This window comes from Bos grunniens, chromosome 6 (genome assembly GCF_055505025.1).
Source record: "Bos grunniens cultivar Pamir isolate PY7600 chromosome 6, Bosgru_T2T1.0, whole genome shotgun sequence".
In the NCBI taxonomy this organism is placed as follows: domain Eukaryota; kingdom Metazoa; phylum Chordata; class Mammalia; order Artiodactyla; family Bovidae; genus Bos; species Bos grunniens.
In genome coordinates, this window is record NC_141170.1 from 76,469,381 (window position 1) to 76,490,296 (window position 20,916).

General features: G+C 38.7%; 1 protein-coding gene across 10 annotated transcripts in view; it reads left to right on the plus strand.

Moving 5' to 3' along the window:
• ADGRA3 (adhesion G protein-coupled receptor A3) overlaps nt 1–20,916 on the plus strand; it is a 135,060-nt gene that overhangs the window by 88,823 nt on the left and 25,321 nt on the right. For 7 of the 10 annotated variants that reach the window (XM_086406285.1, XM_086406284.1, XM_086406282.1 and 4 more), the window contains 3 exons: nt 1,495–1,698; nt 14,774–14,987; nt 15,195–15,403. In XM_086406285.1, the coding sequence (XP_086262411.1) occupies nt 1,495–1,698; nt 14,774–14,987; nt 15,195–15,403 (627 nt within the window). The remainder of the gene's footprint in view (nt 1–1,494; nt 1,699–14,773; nt 14,988–15,194; nt 15,404–20,916) is intronic. The other 3 variants (XM_086406287.1, XM_086406279.1, XM_086406283.1) reach the window with 2 other exon arrangements.

Genomic DNA, 20,916 nt, shown 5'->3' on the forward strand with positions numbered 1-20,916 from the left:
ACTTCAAAGTATAAAAAGTTCCTGAGAAACAATATATCTACTTAGGACATGGCTTCAAGGGCACTTCAAAATGGCAGTTTTCTTTCAACTGAGGTTTTACATGTTTATCATAATTATAATGTGTCTTTGATTAATAAAAAATTTCAAATACAATTTGCTGGTAAGTATGATTGAATTTAGTACGATTTTTCACACTGTGTCATCTCTGGGGCAAAACTAAATGCAAAGATTTCTTACTCTTAAAAATTTGGGGAACCACCAGATATATTCTACTATATATATGGTACTTGAAAAAATTCTACCTTCTTATATTTAAAAATTTTAATCTTCCTGATAGATTCTGGACACCTTACATGAAGGTCCAATATTAAAAAAAAAAAAAATGTTTAAAGGAGAACTTTGTCCACATGTGGCACTTAGAATGGTGCCCTGCTTCCATAGTAAACGTAGAATTTACCATTCTTAAAGGAAGGAGTTTACCGCACATCCTGTCATCTTGCTGGATGTGAAAGAAACCGGTCAGCCTGTCACTTCTTATGTTAGCTCTGTCGTGGTTCTAACAGGCGGGAGTGGTGCCAGAAGCTCCTGGACGTGGGTGGTTGGTTGTTTGTATCGGCAGACCGTGGGTTTTGATAGACTCGCAAGTTCAGTCGCACTCTTGCATTGCTTAACATTGTCGGGACAGGTGCCATCTTTTTCAGGTGACTTTTCTGGCCTAATTCTCCCTTCAGAATCTGTTCATTTATTTCTATTTGGACTAGCACCTCCCTTCCTTTTCTGAAGAAAACTTTGCCATGAGTCTGTGTAAAGATTTTATTGGTGAAACTTAATGCTAAGTGTTGATGTTCCTGTGAAAGGAAGAAGTGTAAAGATGTTATGAAGCGTTGAATAAGGCAGCTTTTAAGTGTACTAAGATCATTATGACTTCCCTGGTGGCTCAGACAGTAAAGCGTCTGTCTACAATGCAGGAGACCCGGGTTCGATTCCTGGGTTGGGAAGATCCCCTGGAGAAGGAAATGGCAATCCACTCCAGGACTATTGCCTGGAAAATCCCATGGACAGAGGAGCCTGGTAGGCTACATCCCATGGGGTCGCAAAGAGTCAGACACGACTGAGCGACTTCACTTTCACTAAGATCATTAAGGGGGTCCACTGATTTCTCCAGCTGTTTTTTTTTAATCAGGATACTTCCATTTTCAACTTATAGATTCCTGCAACTACTCTTCAAATTATTAATTGACTTCTCATTTATATCTGATCTTCCATACTTCGTGACTTTTTTCCTCTTCGTGGGTATCTTGCTATTCTAGGACATCCTTCTGTAGTTGGCATCTTTTTTGATTCTGCCAGTTATCTACACAATGTCTTTGTTTAGTAAGAGCTCAAGCTTTGTCTTCTAGCTTATGTAGTATTTTGTGTTTTAAACTCTTTGAAAGTGCTTTTTCCCCCTATGTTATAAATCTTTTGTAACTCCTGTTTGATTGACTTTTGAAGTATTCACCCAATATTGCTCTGGAAGCTTATGTCATCAAGGCTACTGGCTTTACTGGGATGACATGTACCGTGTTCCAGAAAGTGGCAGCCACTGACCGGACAGGCCTTTCTGACTATGGGAGGCGAGATCTGGATGGAAACCTGGATAAACAGCTGAGCTTTAAGTGCAACGTTTCGAATACATTTTCAAGTCTGGCTCTGAAGGTACGTTATATTCTGTAGTCATTTAAGACTTTGTAGTTAGATTAGAATACAGTACCTCCATATCCATAGGTTCTGTATCTACAGATTCAACCAAACTGCAGATTGAAAATATCCAATTTAAAAAAATATCCCGAAAAGTTCCAAAAAGCAAAACTTAAATTTGCTACATGCTGGCAGCTATTTGCATAGGATTTACATTATATTTACAGTTATTTGTATAACACCCGCAGTAGGTATTTTAAGTAATCTAGACATCATTTAAAGTAAGTATACCAGAGGGTGTGCCTAGGTTATATACAGATATTATGCCATGTTAAATAAGAGACTTGAGCATCTACAGGTTTTGGTATCCGAGAGGATCCTGAAATCAGTCCTTCGAGGGTATGGAGGGTGCTGCACTTAAGTGCTCTGCTTTGCAAAAATAATCTTATGAAAGGTTGTTGGGAGGGAGAAGTGTATTAGAATTGCCTTTGTTCTTGTTTTGAAAGAAATTCAGACCAAGAAGGAACACATCATGGCCTTCATGGGCCTAGGCATTTTTGCCCTCTGGACCCCTTTCTGCATATGAATATATCAAAATTAAATTTTATGAGTGGAGTGGTAAAAGCATGAATATATTAGTTACATATTGAGACATTTTCTTTGACTTTAAAGTTCATTTTTATGCTGCTGATTTTAAAGACATGAAGACGTTTCTGTAGACTTCCTAAAAGTATTTGGTGCCTGTGGCTCTGTGCTCCTGGGCCTAATGGGAAAGTCCAGGCATTTAATCAAGCCATCTGTATATCAAGATTTTTTGCACAGAAGTGCACACACATGTGTGTTTAAATTGGGGCTCCCCTGGTGGCTCAGATGGTAAAGCATCTGCCTGCAATGTGGGAGACCAGGGTTTGAGCCCTGGGTCAGGAAGATCCTCTGGAGAAGGAAATGGCAACCCACTCCAGTACTCTTGCCTAGAAAATTCCATGGATGGAGGAGCCTGGTAGACTACAGTCCATGGGGCTGCAAAGAATCGGACATGACTGAGCGACTTCACTGCAGCAAGCAAAATTAAAAGCATTTTTATTGGTTTTTAAAATTGGGGGTTTAGGCGTGTTTTATTAAACTACATTGAAGCAAATGTTGGAAGTACAGTTTGACACCCTAATGGAGCTGTATTTTTTCATTGAGTTTTGTATGGCTATGTGTAATTGTGTTCTTGGTGGTTTTTAATTACACAGTACTTTTCTTTTTTTATAGTTTTTTCTTAATTATATTGCAAACAATATTCCATCCATTCCAGTCTTAATGCCTGATAGTAATCAAATAGGTCTTAGGTGTCCTGGTACACTGGAAATGCAATGAATATTGAATGAATGAATGAATGGATAAATGAAGAATTAATATATTTTGTCATACTTGGGTGGTTTAGTCTGATGGTGGGTTAGTCGCTAAATCATGTCCAACTTTTGCAATCCTATGGATTGGGAACCTACCAGGCTCCTCTGTCCGTGGGATTCTCCAGACAAGAATACTGGAGTGGGTTTGGAGTCACGCTTTACACTTGTGACCTCCATAAGGACAGCCAGTTTGCCTAATTTAGAAATAATCTTAACTTCTCCCACTGCCCAAGACAGCTATCTCAACTATATCAGAATGTCTAATGATAATATATTCCGAGGAATATTAGCAAGATGTATTTATTACTCTTGACTCTTGGAGAGTGTTTGCACCTAGCAGTGCAACTCCTTAATGTCTGCTCCTTTGCTTAGAGTGTAGTATTGGTAAAAACGTACTGCAAAAGGCATCGAAACAGCATCACACACAGGCCCACGAGAGAGGGGTGTGTGTCATTGAGGAACACTTAAAATTGATGAACCCTTCTATCTTAGATGATCACAGTTGGTAGGAAGGGATTAAAAATGATGAAACTCAACATTTCATCAATTTCACAACCTACCCCTCTGGGTAAGGAGGGTTTCTACCTGCTGAAGTAGAAAGCTTTAAATGAACACTCTTAAATTTGTCAATTTCATACTGTTCCATCATTTTAAGATCATCTTGTGGCCAGAAACCAAGGATGCATCACACTATTATTCATGCTTCATAGCTGGACATGCTTACACCGAGTGAAAAAGGACCATATCCTTCGTGATACAAAAGTCAGTTAAAAAATTTTGCATTGACAATGCAAAATGCCTTAGCATTTTAACAGAAAACTTTTACATTTTAGACTTTATATTATGGCAATTTTTACTCTCTTTGCTTGTGCTTTTTTTTTTTTTAAATGCCATCAGTGGACTAACTAGACATCCTGAAGATGTCATAATTGATTGTATTGCCCTTGGATGGGAGAACACGCTAGCATATAAAGTTAAACCCTTAAGAAGGCAGTCCTTAGCTGTAGGAGCCTAACTGGAGTTGTTTTCTACATATTTTTTGAATCTCTATTTGTCCTGTCTTTACTCTCTTTATTCCATCATAGCCCAGTTTGGACTTTCATTCTGTATTGCCCATACCATTGTGAGCTTCTGTTTAGTCTCTTGTATTTCCAGGTTCTTCTTAAAAATCTATGCTTTTCTGAAGCAGGGCACCCAAAACTGGTGCTCTGTGACAACCTGGAGGGATTGGGTGGGGATGGAGGTTGTGGGGGTGGTTTCAGGATATGGGGGGAGACATGTATGCCTATGGCCAATTCATTTTGATGTATATATGACAAAATCCATCAAAATATTATAAAGTAATTATCTTCCAATTAAAATAAATTGATTAAAAAAATATCCATGCTTTTCATACAGGTTGGTCTGCCTAGGGCAGTATTCAGCCAATGCATACCAATCCAACCATGGCAGTTAGTAAAATACTGAAGTGCTTCCTTACCCTTTAGTGAATAGCTGTGCCGTGGCCCCGCACCACCAGCCACACCCCCCACCCCCGGCCCCCACCCCAACCCCCGTCTCCTGAGTCCCTCCACAGCTGACATTCTGGATACTCTCCAGTCTGTCCACCCTTTAGCAACTGAAGGACCTGCAGAGCCAAGGACCTATAGGACCTTCCCCTCTCTTCACACTCTTTGATTGTGAATGTTATCCCTGGATCTGTCCAACATGGAGATGACTCTTGCAGATCCCACAATAAATTCTTCATGTCCTTTAAGGAGGCTGGCTGTCAGTTAACTTAATAATTTGGGATTTATCTGCCCTTGTCTAGTAAAAGAAAACTTCCTTTGTTGTCTTCTTCCAACCACTGACCAATTTTACTTAGGCCAGGCTCATGCTAATTCTTCTACTAGAATCCCTGCTTCTCTACTCCCCTCCCTTCCCCAGCTGCTTGGTTCTGTGATAACACCCAGCAGAAAGACGTAACCTTCGAGAATCCTAACTAATTCCATCTGGTCAATCCTTGCCTCTCCCATCCTCATCTTCATTTCTCTTCCTCACTCTGCTCATCTCTCTGTCATCGCATGTTACACACAGGGGCCCGATGGGCTTCTTATTCCTGCACTGGACTGAGGGTTGCTTGAGGTCAGAGCTGCTCTTTACGTCATTGATGAACTCCAGTGCTGGTTCTCAGTCGTTCAACCATTTGGAGATTGAATTACCTGTGGTGTGACTCTTTTAGCACCTGATCTAAATTTTTTCTTTACCAAATGCTTCCTTCCACTGTTGGTACCATAAGTCAGATTTGTTAGCATCACAAAATATTGCCTATTTTTTGTTAAATATTAAGAGCTTTTAGTAACTGTTGGTGTTTTGAATTCAGAAGGAATTAGTTCTTTAAAATTTTCTTGGCAGGAATTTGGAAATCAGGTTTTCTTTATGTATCTCACGTTTCTGTTGTCCCATCGAGGGCTTTAGCCCAAATAAAGTTTTCATTTCCAAGGCAGTTGTGTACATCTTCATGCTTCCTTCCTTCACATGTGCCCCTTTTCATGCCCTCTGTCACCCCCCTGCTCAGGGAAATCCCTGTTACTCTCTTCTAAGAACCAGCTCAGACGGCAGCTTCCTTTTTTTCCTCAGACAGAATTCATTGTGGCCATTAGTTCGTAGTGCTTTGTTCATTGTCTGGAATAAATAGAAGCTGATATGCTGGTGAGTTGAGTTAGAAGCTAGAAGATATGGCTACTAAAATGTGTTCATGTTCTGCTCCTCGACTTAAAAGCTGTGCAAACTTGGGCAAGTACCTTAACTTCTCTGAATGTCAGTTCCTTTCTCTTACAAAGGAATCATGAAGTGGTGTTAAACTCAAAAGGTTATTGAGAGGGTTTAATGAGGCAAATACGTAGACACACACAGCAGTGTGTGTACAGGACTAGCACTTAATAAACGTTAAGCTTGTATTGTTGTATTATTGTTGTTGTCTCTTCCTTGCTAAATTTTGAATATTTGAGGTCAGGGACCATGGCTTATTTCATTGTTTATCTCCAGATTCTGCACAGCGCCATGAGTAGAGGAATGAAACATCTAATAAACATCATTGAATAAAAATTAACGGCCAAACTTAATTAGTGAAGTCAGTTAAAAAAATTCTAAAGGCAAGCATAATCCTTGTTAATCTTCAGTAGTGAGATAATCAAAAGATAGAATGCAGTTAATAACTAATTATACATAAGAAAATAATTAGGATGTATCTGAACACCTATCTGTTTAAAATCCAGTGAATAGATAGTCAAGAAAACTTGAACAAATTACTGTTTCAGTCAGCTAGCTCTTTGACTCATTCTAATTTTATTGTTAAAATTCTAGAGACTTAAACAAAATTAGGATTTCAAAAAATTTTAATTTCTCAATTACGTAGTTTTTGGAGTCCAGATTTCACAAGGAATGATAAAATCTAATGGAAATATTTGAGTTAACCTCCCTTAAGATACTTAACCATGTTCTTCGTAGTGTCATTCTAAATAAGCAAAAATGCATGCAAATAAATTCATGATAAGAGCTCAGTGATGACATTAATTTCATGTGTGTTTATAGTTTGTCAGTTTTGATTATTTAAAACTAATTCTGAACTGTGAAAGTCAGAACGTGAGGTTGTAGATGATTGTTGGTAAGTCAGTTACTTCAAGGCATTTTCTCTCCCCAGCCTTCAGATAACACCTGCTACCCTGCAACAGTACAAGCAGATCTTTGAAATATTGTAGGTTCGATTCCAGATAATTGCAGTAAAACAAATATTGTAATAAAGTGAGTTACATGAGTTTGTGGTTTCCCAGTGCATATAAAAGTTACATTTACACTATACTGTGGTCTATTAAATGTGTGATTGATTATGCCTAAAAAATAGTGTTGTTCTTCAGTTGCTTAGTCCTGTCTATCTCTTTGCGACACTATGGACTACAGCATGTCAGGGTCCTCTGTCCTCCCCTGTCTCCTGGAGTTTACTCATATTCTTATCCCTTAAGTCAGTGATGCTGTCTAATCATCTCATCTTCTGTCACCCCCTTCTTTTGTCTTCAGTCCTTTCCAGCAGCAGGGACTTTTCCACTGAGTCGGCTCTTTGCATCAGGTGGCCAAAGTATTGGAGCTTCAGCATCAGCCCTTCCAAAGAATATTCAGGGTTGATTTTATTTAGGATTGATTGGTTTGAGCTCCTTGCAGGGCAAGGGACTCTCAGGAGTCTTCTCCAAAACCATAGTTCAAAAGCCTCAATTCTTTGGTGCCCAGGCTTCTCTGTGGTCCAACTCTCACATCCATACATGACTGCTGAAAAAACTATAGCTTTGACTATACAGACCTTTCTTGGTAAAGTGTCTCTGCTTTTTTTTTTAATACGCTGTCTAGGTTTGTCATAGATTTCCTTTCAAGGAGCAAGCGTCTTAATTTCATGACTGCAGTCACCATCCACAGTGATTTTGGAACCAAAGAAAATAAAATCGGTCACTGCTTCCACTTTCTCCTCTTCTGTTTGCTATGAAGTGATGAGACCAGAAGCCATGTTCTTAGTTTTTTGAATGTTGAGTTTTAAGCCAGCTTTTTCACTCTCCTCTTTCTCTCTCATTAAGAAACTCTTTGATTCCTCTTCATTTTCTACCATTAGAGTGGTAGCATCTGCATATCTGAGGTTGTTGATATTTCTCCCAGCAGTCTTGATTCCAGCTTGTGATTCATCCAGCCTGCCAATTTTGGATGATGTACTCTGCATAGAAGTTAAATAAGCAGGGTGACAGTATACAGCCTTGACATTCTCCTTTCCCAAGTTTGAACCAGTTCATTGTTCCATGTAAGGTTCTCACTGTTGCTTCTTGACCTGCATACAGGTTTCTCAGGAGACAGGTAAGGTGGTTTGATGTTCTAATCACTTTAAGAATTTTCCATAGTTTGTTGAGATTCACATAATCAAGGCTTTCATGTATTCAGTGAAGCAGAAGTAGATGTTTTTCTAGAATTCCTTTGGTTATTCTATGATCCAGCAGATGTTGGCAATTTGATCTCTGGTTCTTTTTCCTTTTCTAAATCCAGCTTGTATATCTGGAAGTTCTCAGTTCATATACTGCTGAAACCTAGCTTGAAGGATTTTGATCACAACCTTACTAGCATGTGAAATGAGCGCAGTTGTACGGTAGTTTGAACAGTCTTTGGCATTGTCCTTCTTTGGGATTTAAATGAAAACTGACTTTTTCCAGTCCTGTGGCCACTGCTGAGTTTTCCAAATTTGCTGGCATATTGAGTGTAGCACTTCCACAGCATCATCTTTTAGGATTTGAAATAGCTCAGTTGGAATTCCACCACCTCCACTAGCTTTATTTATAGTAATGCTTCCTAAGGCCCACTTGACTTCACACTCCAGGATGTCTGCCTATAGGTGAATAACGACGTCATCATGTCTATCTAGGTCATTAAGACCTTTTTTGGACAGTACTTCTGTGTATTCTTGCCACCTCTTCCTAATCTCTTCTACTTTTATTAAGTCCTTATTGTTTCCTTCCTTTATTGTGCCCATCCTTGTATGAAATGTTCCCTTGATACTCCAGTTTTTTTGAAGAGACCTCTAGTCTTTCCCATTCTGTTGTTTTCCTCTGTTTACTTGCATTGTTCATTTAAGAAGGCCTTCTTATCTCTTCCTGCTCTTCTCTGGAACTGTGCATTCAGTTGGATATATCTTTCCCTTTTTCCCTTGCCTGTCACTTCTCTTCTTTCCTCAGCTATTTGTAAATCCTCCTCCCAACCCCTTTTGCCTTCTTGAGTTTCTTTTCCTTTGGGATGGCTATGTTCTCTGCTATGGCTATGTTCCTGTACAATGTTAGGAACCTCTGTCCATAGTTCTTCAGGCACTCTGTCTTCCAGATCTAATCCCTGGAATCTAGTCATCACCTCCACTGTATAATCACAGAGTATTTGATTTAGGTCATACCTGGAAGGCCTAGTGGTTTTTCCTACTTTCTTCAGTTTAATTGTGTAATAAGGAGCTGAAGATCTGAGCCACAGTCAGTTTCAGGTCGTGTTTTTGCTGACTTTATAGAGCTTTTCCATTTTCGGCTGTGAAGAATACAATCAGTCTGTTTTTGGTATTGACCATTTGGTGATGTCCATGTATAAAGCCATCCATTGTGTTGTTGGAAGAGGATGTTTGCTGTGACCAGTGTTCTCTCTTGACAAAACTCTGTTAGCCTTTGCCCTGCTTCATTTTGTACTCCAAGATCAAACTTGCCTGTTACCTCAGGTGTCTCTTGACTTGTACTTTTGCATTCCAGTCCCTTGTGGTGAAAAAGACATTTTTTTTTTAATGTTAGTTGTAGGTTTTGTAGGTTTTCATGGAACTGGTCAACTTTAGCTTCTTTGGCCTTAGTGGTTGGGGCATAGACTTGGATTACTGTGCTGTTGAATGGTTTGCCTGGAAATAAGTGAAGATCATTTTGTTGTTTTGAGATTGCTACTGCATTTCAGACTCTTGTAGACTATGGTGGCTGCTACATTTCTTCTAAGGGATTCTTGCCCACAGTAGTAGGTAGGTCATCTGAATTAAGATTCACCCATTCTCGTCCATTGTAGCTCACTGATTCCTAAGATGTTGATATTCACTCTTGGCATCTCCTGCTTGACCATGTCCAGTTAACTTGGGGAGCCTGGCATGGTGCAATTCATGGGGTCTCAAGAGTTGGACACAAAATAGTGACTGAACAGCAACAATGAACCTAACATTCCAAGTTCCTGTGCAGTGTTATTCTTGATGACATTGGAGTTTACTTTTACCACCAGATGCATCCACAGCTGAGCATCGTTTCTGCTTTGGCCCAGGCTCTTCATTCTTTCTGGAGCTATTAGTAATTGCCCACCAGTCTTGCCCAGTAACATATTGGACACTTTCCGACTTTGGGGGTTCATCTTCTGATGTCATCTTTTTGCCTTTTCATATTATTCATGGGGTTCTTGTGGCAAGAATCTTGGAATGGTTTTCCATTTCCTCCTCCAGTGGACCACATTTTGTCAGAACTCTCACTATCACTTGTCCATCTTGGGTGACCCTGCACGACGTGGCTCATAGCTTCGTTGAATAATGCAAGCCCTTTTGCCTTGGCAAGGTCATGATCCATGAAGATGAAAAAATAATGTACATACTTTAAATAAAAAAATACTTTTTTTTTTTTTTTTGCTAAAAATTGCTAACCATCTGACAGTGTAGGATTGCCACAAACATTGCATTTGTTAAAATCAAAGCAAACAACTCCTCCCACCCCCAAAATGCAGTATCTGTGAAGTGCAATATAACAAACTATGCCTGAAATAATAATAAAAACACCACCCACAGTTCCATTGCCTTTCATGCTTGTCATGGTTACGATCCCATTTGGTCCTCACAACTATTTGTTAGGAAGGTCGTTAGGTATATGTAACAAATGCAACTCAGAGGGTAGACAAAATCTTGCAGTGTCTAGCCACTGCTTTCTGGTGATGCTGGGACCCAAATTGTGGTTTCTTGTTGCAGATCCCATGTTCCCCCCCTCAGGGGTGGCATATAATCTTCAACAGATATTATAATAGACCCCAAAAACATGTCTTTCCAAAAGAGTTGTTTTTTTTTTTAATTGAAGGATAGTGGATTTGTGGTAATTTCTGCTGTACAGCAGTCATTCAGTTATATCAATACATATATATATTTATATTCATTTTCATATTCCTTTCCATTATGATTATCACAGGATATTAAATGTAATTCCTTGTGCTATACAGTAAGACCTTGTTTACCTCGTCTATATATAAAGGTTTGCATCTGCTAACACGAAGATTAGCAGCCCATCCTTCCCCTAGTCCCTTTTGGCAGCCTAAGTCAGTTCTGTGTGTGTGTGTGTGTGTGTGTGTGTGTGTGTGTGTGTGTGTGTGCTGTTGTGTAGGTAAGTTCATTTGTGTCGTATTTTAGATTTCATATGTAAGTGATAGATAAGATATTTGTCTTTCTGACTTACTTCACTTAGTGTCATAATCTCTAGTTCCTTCCTTGTTGCTGCAAATAGCATTATTTTATTTTTTGTGACTGAATACTGTCTCATTTGTATGTATATACCACATCTTCTTTATTTATTCATCTCAGTGGACATTCAGGTTGTTTTCACATCTTGACTATTGGGAATAGTGTGCTGTAAACATAGGCGTGCAGGTATCTTTTTGAATTTTGTTTTGTGGGATATATGCCCAGGAGTAGGATTGCTGGATCATATGGCAACTCTATTTTTTAATTCTTTAAGGAACCTCCATACTGTTTTCCATAGTGACTTCATCAACTTACATGCCCACCAACAGTGTAAGAGGGCTTCCCAAAGGTTTTGGAAAGAAACTTTTCTGACTTAGTAGCTATAATTCATATGTTTTATGTCAATTTCCATTGCTGTAATCCATACATTTTAAAATGAATATACGGTTAAATGAAATTATTGCCTTTGTGTTTTTGTCTTCAGGCTAAGTGGCAAATGTATAGTCACAATAAATGTGTCAAATATGTCCGTTAGTTTTGGACATGCCACATAGCATGTGGAATCATAGTTCCTCACCCAGGGGTCAAACCCTCACCCCCTGCATTGGAAGCACAGAGTTTTAACCATTGGACTGCCAGGGATGTCCTTCTTGGTGAATTTTTTCATTAGATTTACAACCTTTCTGTAATAAATGATCAGGACTTCTTTTAAAGAGATTAAATATTCAAGTGTTAACATATTTACTATAAAAATATTTTTGATACAGGTGAAGTTTGCTTTTCCATCTCCCCTAGGCTACCCCAAGGGACCTATAATTATTATTTGGCAATACTCGTTATTGAACTTTGAAGGATATCTTACAAATTATAAATTATAAGCATGTAACAGCCTTGAATTTGTAGCTCTCATCTCTCAGGGATTTGTCCTTACTCCAGAGTTTTTTAAATTTGTTGTTGTTGGGTTGGTTTTGCCAGTTTAAATTTGTGTAGAAAAAAAATTGGACTTGTAGAAACTGTAATTGTCATTTCCTTTTTCAGCTGTTTTTTAGAAAGTAAAGTATGACTTTCTTTATTAAATTAATTTGATTTATCATAAGGAATACTTTCCCAGAGAGCTGTACTTTGTTTTCAAATTATTTTGTGTTCATAATAGAATTATTTTATGGACTTTTAAGTACTTAAGTTTTAATAAATGTCCAGCATGTAACATTTCATCAGGATTTTGACCTTCTAATTAAATTGATCTATTGATGTTTTTCCATTTTGGCGTGCATCTTTATATACTTAGGATAAATTTATATGCTTAATAGAAATGTACTATGTTAGTGAATGAATTGGTAATATCTTTATTTGCCTATCAAGTTGTATTTGGGAGAATAGTAGAAACCTTATTATATGTTTTCTTAGATGTAATATTTCTACTAAATATTTTCTTGTTATCTGCAATTTAAAAGTAATGTTCACCTATCAATATTTAAACTTCAAAAATGCTCTCAGCAGATATTTATGGTTATCTGCTGTGTTACAACACTGTTTTAAGCACAGTAGTTAAGAACTAATTCTGAAGTCAATCGTTTGCTTCAGTAGAACCTTAAAAATGCCACACAGACTTTCATTAATTTCATAAACAATGGGCTACTTTTGTTAATGCTAGTGCCAGGAACTATTATTAACATAGGCAGTCCCCAAATAAATGAGATTATCTGCATTCGAAAGTTCTCTCACCCTAGTTAAGAGGAGTAGACAGTCGGTTACACTGTGATACTTGAGGACTTTAGTTATGCTGTGCTGTGTGCAGAATGCTGCCTGAGCCCAGAATAGGGAGCAGTACCTGGAGCAGTGATGTAATTAATCACCCCCAAAAGCCCTATTAATAAAACCTTGCAAAGTCACTCTCTTCTTGGCTGCCAGCCTTTCTCATCCTGATCCATCCTTTGCAGAAGCAGCAGAATTAACTTACTAAAAATCAGATCTAACCAGTTTGAGCTTACCAGATAAAAGAATCATGGGGCATTTCAGCCAGAGATACTGGCATGTGCACAGTGGCATTTAAGAATCAGGGGATGGGGCTTCCCTTGTGGCTCAGTGGTAAAGAATGCGCCTGCCAATGCTGAAGACACGGGCTGGATCCCTGATCAGGCAGATGTCACATGCCATGGAGCAACTAAGTGCTGAGCCTGTCCTCTAGAGCCCGGGAGCTGCTATACTGAGCCCATGTGCCACGGTTACTGAAGCCTGAACACTATAGAGCCTGTGCCCCAGAACAAAGAGAAGCTACTGCAGTGAGAAGCCTACGCTCTGCAACTGGAGAGTATCCCCTACTTGCCACAACTGGGGAAAAGCCTGTGTAGCAATGAAGAGCCAGCACAGCCAAAAAAAAATAAGTAGAAAAGAAAAGAAGAAAAAGCAGGGGATGTCAAAAAGTGATAAACTCGATTCGTGTATATTATCATATGTGAAATAGATCGCCAGTCCATGTTCGATGCATGAGACAGGGCACTCAGGGCTGGTGCACTGGAATGACCCTGAGGGATGGGATGGGGAGGGAGGTGGGAGGAGGTTCAGGATGGGGGACACGTGTACACCCATGGCTGATTCATGTGAATGTATGGCAAAAACCACTACAATATTGTAAAGTAATTAGCCTCCAATTAAAATAAATAAATTAAAAAAAAATACATATTTTTCTGTCAATGTCACCCCCCCGCCCCCCCGCCCCCCCCCCCCCCCCCCGCCAAAAAAAAAAAAAAGTGATAAACTCACTGTGGCCCAGTCATAGGTTGTGGTGTAGGGAGTGTTAGGAAATGAATTTGCGGCAAGGATTTTAGCCAAATTATATGGCATACTTAAGAATTTTTGGCTGTATTTTCTAAACATTTGGGAGCCAAGGTGTTACTTGAACTGAGATAACAACACATTTGTTGAAGAGGAAATTCTGTTGGCATCATGAGCATTGGGTTGGAGAGAGAGGTTGGTGCCAAGAGAAAGGCTCTGTGATGAGTCCTTAAAATAGGGAAGTTTTTAGATTATTATTTGTCTTCTTGGTGTACAGATTTATTTTTCATTACATGCTGAATAATTTATACTTTAAAAATCCCTAATAAATAACCTGAAGAACATCCAGTGCCTGGCCAGCATTTTCACTTGTTCCTCTTTGTGACTGTGTTTTTATAAACCCAATGTGTTTCTGAGTCTAAAGTTCTGTTGTGTAATTTCTTCTGTTCTTTGACAGTCGGAATCTATCATAAATCACCTTAAAGTTTCACAAGCCCAAATTAATTATATTCACATTTGCGATATGCTCCCTTTGTGCTCATTCACCATATTTTGTCATTGTAAAATTCATAGGCAGAGTGATCACTGAGATCTTGTTCTGTTTAATGCAGTTTACTTCAGCAGTGTACAGTATCAGGGGAAAATTCACTTTGAAATAATCCCTTGTTTACTACTTTAATGATTTGAAATAGAGTTTGCATTTCTCTTTATTTTCTGGTGCTTTTGTTCTATGCTGTTATATGATCTTTAGGCATTTCACTTAATGAATAAATTGTTTTAACTACTAACTCTCACTCATATTTAAAACCTGTGTTCAGCATGTAACTAGTCAGTATTCATAACTGTCTGAAATGTTTCTGGTTTTAACCTACTAAGATGTCAACTCTTCTTTATTTTTTTTTTAATATATTTTCAGAACACTATTGTGGAGGCTTCTATTCAGCTTCCTCCTTCCCTTTTCTCACCAAAGCAAAAAAGAGAAGTCAGACCAAGTGATGACTCTCTCTATAAGCTGCAACTCATCGCATTCCGCAATGGAAAGCTTTTTCCGGCCACCGGGAATTCAACAAATTTGGCCGATGATGGAAAACGGCGTACAGTGGTTACCCCCGTGATTCTCACCAAAATAGGTTTGTCTGTGGCGTATGTCTTCCTGTAGTCACTGGACAGCACGACTCGATAATTCCCTGCTCCTAAAGATGCTTATTTTTGTTCCTTCTCATTTTAATGAGTCACTAGAGAAAAAAAGATATTTGCAGATGCCCATTCTTGTATGTTGACATTTAATTGTTCATGAAATTTGTTTCAGAAATATTTTTATTTCCCGTTTCCTCCAGATGGTGTGAACATTGATACCCACCACATCCCCGTTAATGTGACACTGCGTCGAATTGCGCATGGAGCAGATGCTGTGGCTGCCCAGTGGGATTTCGATTTGCTGAATGGACAAGGAGGCTGGAAGTCCGATGGGTGCCATATACTCTATTCGGATGAAAATATCACTACCATTCAGTGCTACTCCCTTAGTAACTATGCAGTTTTAATGGTATGGCAGTTGTTAATGCATAAACACTAAGCATTCGAATTTCTTCCCTATGCATAGTTAAGCTCAAATGAAGACTTTTTTTTAACTTTTAACGTAAATTGCTCCCTTAATTAAGGAAGAGGTGACATTTGGTGTCATTCTGATTTTAAAGGGAAATTGAGTTACTACTAAGTGAAATGTATTGGATTGAATTTGGTACGGGAATTTTCAGTAAACTTTAAGCCAATCAATTCAACTAGACCTTGACCTTAAAATTTGGAAACACGCTGTCCAACTCTTAATCAAGAGTGATTCATTTGCCCAAAGACACACAGTAAATAGGGCTTCCCTGATGGTTCAGCTGGTAAAGAATCTGCCTGCAATGTGGGAGACCTGGTTCGATCCCTGGGTTGGGAAGGTCCCTTGGAGAAGGGAAAGGCTACCTACTCCAGTATTCTGGCCTGTAGAATTCCATGGACCGTATAGCCCATGGGGTCGTGAAGACAAGGCGGAGCAACTTTCACTTCCTCACCCAGTGAATGGGGCTTCCCTGGTGGCTCAGACGGTAAAGAAGCTGAGTACAATGCAGGAGACGTGGGTTTGATCCCTGGGTCAAGAGATCCCATGGAGAAAGGAATGGATACCTATTCCAGTATTCTTGCTTGCAGAATTCCGTGGACAGAGGAGCCTGGAGGGCTACAGTGCATGGGGTAGCAGAGTCAGGCATGACCGAGCGACTAACTTTCACATTCACACAATGAATAGTGAGAGATTTTCCTACTTTGCTATTTAGTGCCTCTCCGACTACACATCGTAATTTTTTAGATTCCTTTTGTATTTAGAGTAATGGTGATAATTTCAGTTTAGTTGCTGCAAGCAGCAGCACTGACACAAATGTCTTCAATTTTAATGCTAATCAAGTTAATGTTTTCTGTTATTTACTATTTTTGTATTTATTAATTTTTTTGTGAAATAGCTAGTTATTAGCGTATCTTTTTATTAATGAGTCATTTATGTGAATCTGATCTCTGAGTTGATAATTATGAAATTAGCCGTATTAGTTTTTATTGCATATTGTGGTTATTCTAAGATACTAACATCCTGAAGTGTGTATACATTCATTTAGAGCAGAGTGGAAGAAATTACTGATGAACATGAAGGACATTTCTTAGCAATGGCCTGAGGCTAGCCTGGGAATGAGGATGCCTACGTTTTGATTTCTGCCACCAGCTCTGAATCTTCTGTTATCTAGATAATATTTTATCAAAGCACCAAATAATCTTGAAACATGATATATTTTACTCTAAGTGAATTTTCTTTTCTTAAAACTACAAAAGAGCATTTTCACTGGAAATGGTCTTGAAGCATGCTTTAATTGGAGTAGATTTTCTTCAGCTCTGTGTTTTGGTTTTCTCTTTACTTCTCAAATTAGGCTACCTACCTAGTGTCCCGAACAGGTGAAGGAGTAAGTAGATTATCAGGCAGGGCAGAAGGATTAATGTGTGTGTTATTTAACCCAGCAGACAGTGGGTGGGGTCTACACTAGGAAAGAGCTCAGCTGTTTGGATCTAAGCCATCTCTCCTTTTGGGTTTAGTGTTAATAGTATAGGATTCTCTTCACAAATAGATGTTTGAGTTCTGTAAGTCTAAGTCTGGTTTCTGTAAGTTCACGTTTTATTGTTTTGTAGTCAGCTTTCAAAGAATGCTTGAAGCAGTAATTAAAATATGAAGCATTTGCTCTTTCAGTTTATAAGTGTTTTCTCATTCAGGTTTTGATTATAAAATAATGTGGAACTGAGAAGTACTGAAGGAGAAATAAGAGAGAGGTAGCATTGCGGAGAAGGCAATGGTACCCCACTCCAGTACTCTTGCCTGGAAAATCCCAGGGACAGCGGAACCTGGTGGGCTGCCGTCTGTGGGGTCGCACAGAATTGGACATGACTGAAGCGACTTAGCAGCAGCAGCATTTGAGGAGAAGGCAATGGCAACCCACTCTAGTACTCTTGCCTGGAAAATCCCATGGACGGAGGAGCCTGGTAGGCTGCAGTCCATGGGGTCACAAAGAGTCAGACACGACTGAATGACTTCACTTTCACTTTTCACTTTCATGTGTTGGAGAAGGCAATGGCAACCCACTCCAGTGTTCTTGCCTGGAGAATCCCGGGGACAGCAGAGCCTGGTGGGTCACACAGAGTCGGACGCGACTTAGCAGCAGCATCATTTGAAATTTTTTTAGTAGTTAACTAGAAGAAGTTGGGCAAGAGAAATGAAATGCAGACTCAAAACAAAAGGCATTTTATAAGCTTCAGTGTTCAAGACATGATACTGTACCATGTGAAACTTTTATTTAATACCAGTTAAAATATCTATTTTTGAACTTCCTAGCAGTTCTTCTCCACAGTTTAAATTAGTATAATCCTTTTCTTGAAGAAATAAGCTATTTTTTTATCTTTCATACTTTTAATCTTCTAAAAAACGTAATACACTATTCTTAAAGCTAAAATACAGCACTAAGTTTTTTTTCTGTTTTCAAAGAATATCCTTTCTCTTTTCTTAAATATAACTGTGCCACCTAGAGGTAGCAAGGTGAAAAGGATCTGAAATTGTTGACAAAATTGTCAAAGTTAGTATATGGCATTTTTAGAGTTGCTGATGAAATGTGAAGGCAAAGTTAATGAAATCATACCTACTCTTAAATAAAGTCATGTCTGAGTTAGAAAACATAGCTTTAGAAATTGGAAGTCAACGTCTTTTTTTCTTTGCCTGACACTGTTTTGAATAATAGATAAAATCCTATTTTTTTTTTTTTGGAGAACTGCTTTAATGTAGGATTTTATTTAGCAAGTCTAAATTCCTTTATTGGCAGCTAGCTCATAAAGCTTTTCCTGCTGTGGTTTAAAAAATAATGTGTATTTAGAAAATGAAATGAAAAGAATATATTTGTTTTTAAATCTCAAATAGATATTCATAGTTCTAGACAGATAACATAGTTCAGTAGGCATCCTGTAATAACCATTTATATTCTAAGTTCTCAGAGAAAAAAGTTAGGTAGAAATAGAATTTGTTTGAATTATGTGATCAGAAATAACCAATTGACCGGAGGTCAGTAGGGAACAAAAAAACTGAATGAGGAGGGCCAGACTATTCATGGTAGTACTTACTACTTAATTGGTATTAGTAGTGAAGATAAAATAACCACTATATCTTGATTCTCCTTTGTTACTATATTCACCTAGAAACACATGAAACCAGAGAGCACTCATTTGTTTTTACATCTCTAGTTTTTTTCAAGGCAAACTGTGGTTTCATTTACTCTATAACTGAACATGAATGTTAGCATTGTTTATATAATTCTTAAGTAGGTATTATACTCACATGGATCAAATGTTTGAATTATTTCTAATTAATGTACAGTGAGAAATTAAACTCCTGACACTCTGTTGTCTCTTCACAGAATCAATTGAGTTCAGTTCAGTCACTCAGTCATGTCCGACTCTTTGCGACCCCATGAACTGCAGCACGCCAGGCCTCCCTGTCCATCACCAACTCCCAGAGTTCACTCAGACTAACGTCCATTGAGTCGGTGATGCCATCCAGCCATCTCATCCTCTGTCGTCCCCTTCTCCTCCTGCCCCCAATCCCTCCAAGCATCAGTCTTTTCCAATGAGTCAACTCTTCACACGAGGTGACCAAAATACTGGAGTTTCAGCCTCAGCATCATTCCCTCCAAAGAACACCCAGGGCTGATCTCCTTCAGAATGGACTGGTTGGATCTCCTTGCAGTCCAAGGGACTCTCAAGAGTCTTCTCCAACCCCACAGTTCAAAAGCATCAATTCTGTCTCCTTTAGAATGGACTGGTTGGATCTCCTTGCAGTCCAAGGGACTCTCAAGGGTCTTCTCCAACCCCACAGTTCAAAAGCATCAATTCTTCAGCGCTCAGCTTTCTTCACAATCCAACTCTCGCATCCATACATGACCACTGGAAAAACCATAGCCTTGACTAGATGGACCTTTGTTGGCAAAGTAATGTCTCTGCTTTTGAATATGCTGTCTAGGTTGGTCATAACTTTTCTCCCAAGGAGTAAGCATCTTTTAATTTCATGGCTACAGTTACCATCTGCAGTGATTTTGGAACCCCAAAAAATAAAGTCTCTTGCTGTTTCCACTGTTTCCCCATCTATTTCCCATGAAGTGGTGGGACCGGATGCCATGATCTTCGTTTTCTGAATGTTGAGCTTTAAGCCAACTCTTTCACTCTCCTCTTTCACTTTCTTCAAGAGGCTTTTTAGTTCCTCTTCACTTTCTGCCATAAGGGTGGTGTCATCTCCACAGAATAGATAACCCTTAATAGTTTTTTTTTACGCATTATCGAAGGACTTTCACGTATGTTACAACAAAATGAATACATGATCCTATTTTCTTAAATTTTTATATGAAGGTAGCATGCTGCAAACATTCTAAACCATTCCTGTTTCCATGAAGCAGTGTATCTTACACAAGGATGATGCTAACCATGGAACAATATGTCCTAACACTGACGATGCTGCCTTGTGTTGGTGATATTCTTCGGATGATATGAGGGTAGTGATGGCAGTGGTTAATTTTTATTAAGTACTTAATGTACCGGGTTCTCTTAAATCTTTACCTACATTAACCTATTTGGTCATCATAAACACAGCATGAAATGTGGTGCTGCTATTATTACCCCCAGTTTCCAGATGGAGAAACCAAGGCATAGAGAAGTGAAGGACCATGACCAGGTTGACAAAGGTAGTCAGTGTGGAGTTGGAGTTCAAACTCCAGAAATGTCTTCTTAATCCCACTACTGAATTTCCTTTCTGAACACTTCCTTATTAGTGTTAGAGAGCTTTCTCATTCTTTTTTATCTCTGAATGTTACTTTATGACCTCACCATCATTTATTTGGGCATTCTTCTATATTGTTTGTGTTATAATAATTTCTGTGTGTAGAATGATTTTACACATTAGAAAATCTGTATCATAAATTATCTGAAGTAGAATTGATAATCAAAGGGAAATCAAAACTTTTTCTTTTTTCATTAAATTGAGCTATTGATCGATGTTCATAGATCTTAACTATATAGCTTAATGGTATTTTTACCTGTGAACCTACATGTTTAGCTGCCATCAGGACTTTTATTTGAGCACTCAGAAGCTCTGATATGTTTCTTTCTAGTAAATTTTCACTGTCATTTGAAGAAATAGCCTTCTGATGTGTATCACTAGATAAGCTTCATCTGCTCTTTAATTCCATATAATTGGAATTGTACAGCATGCACACTTTGTATCTGGTTTCTTTCCCATCATTATGTCTGTGATATTCATCTTTGTTTTTACATGTGGTAGCAGGTTATTGTTTTTTCGTTTTCCTTCATAGTAGGCCATTTTATGGGCTTCCCAGGTCGTGCTAGTGGTAAAAGAACCTGACCGCCAATTCAGGAGATGTAAGAGATGTGGGTTCAATCCCTGGGTCAGGAAGATCTCCTGGGGAAGGCATAGCAACCCACTGCAGT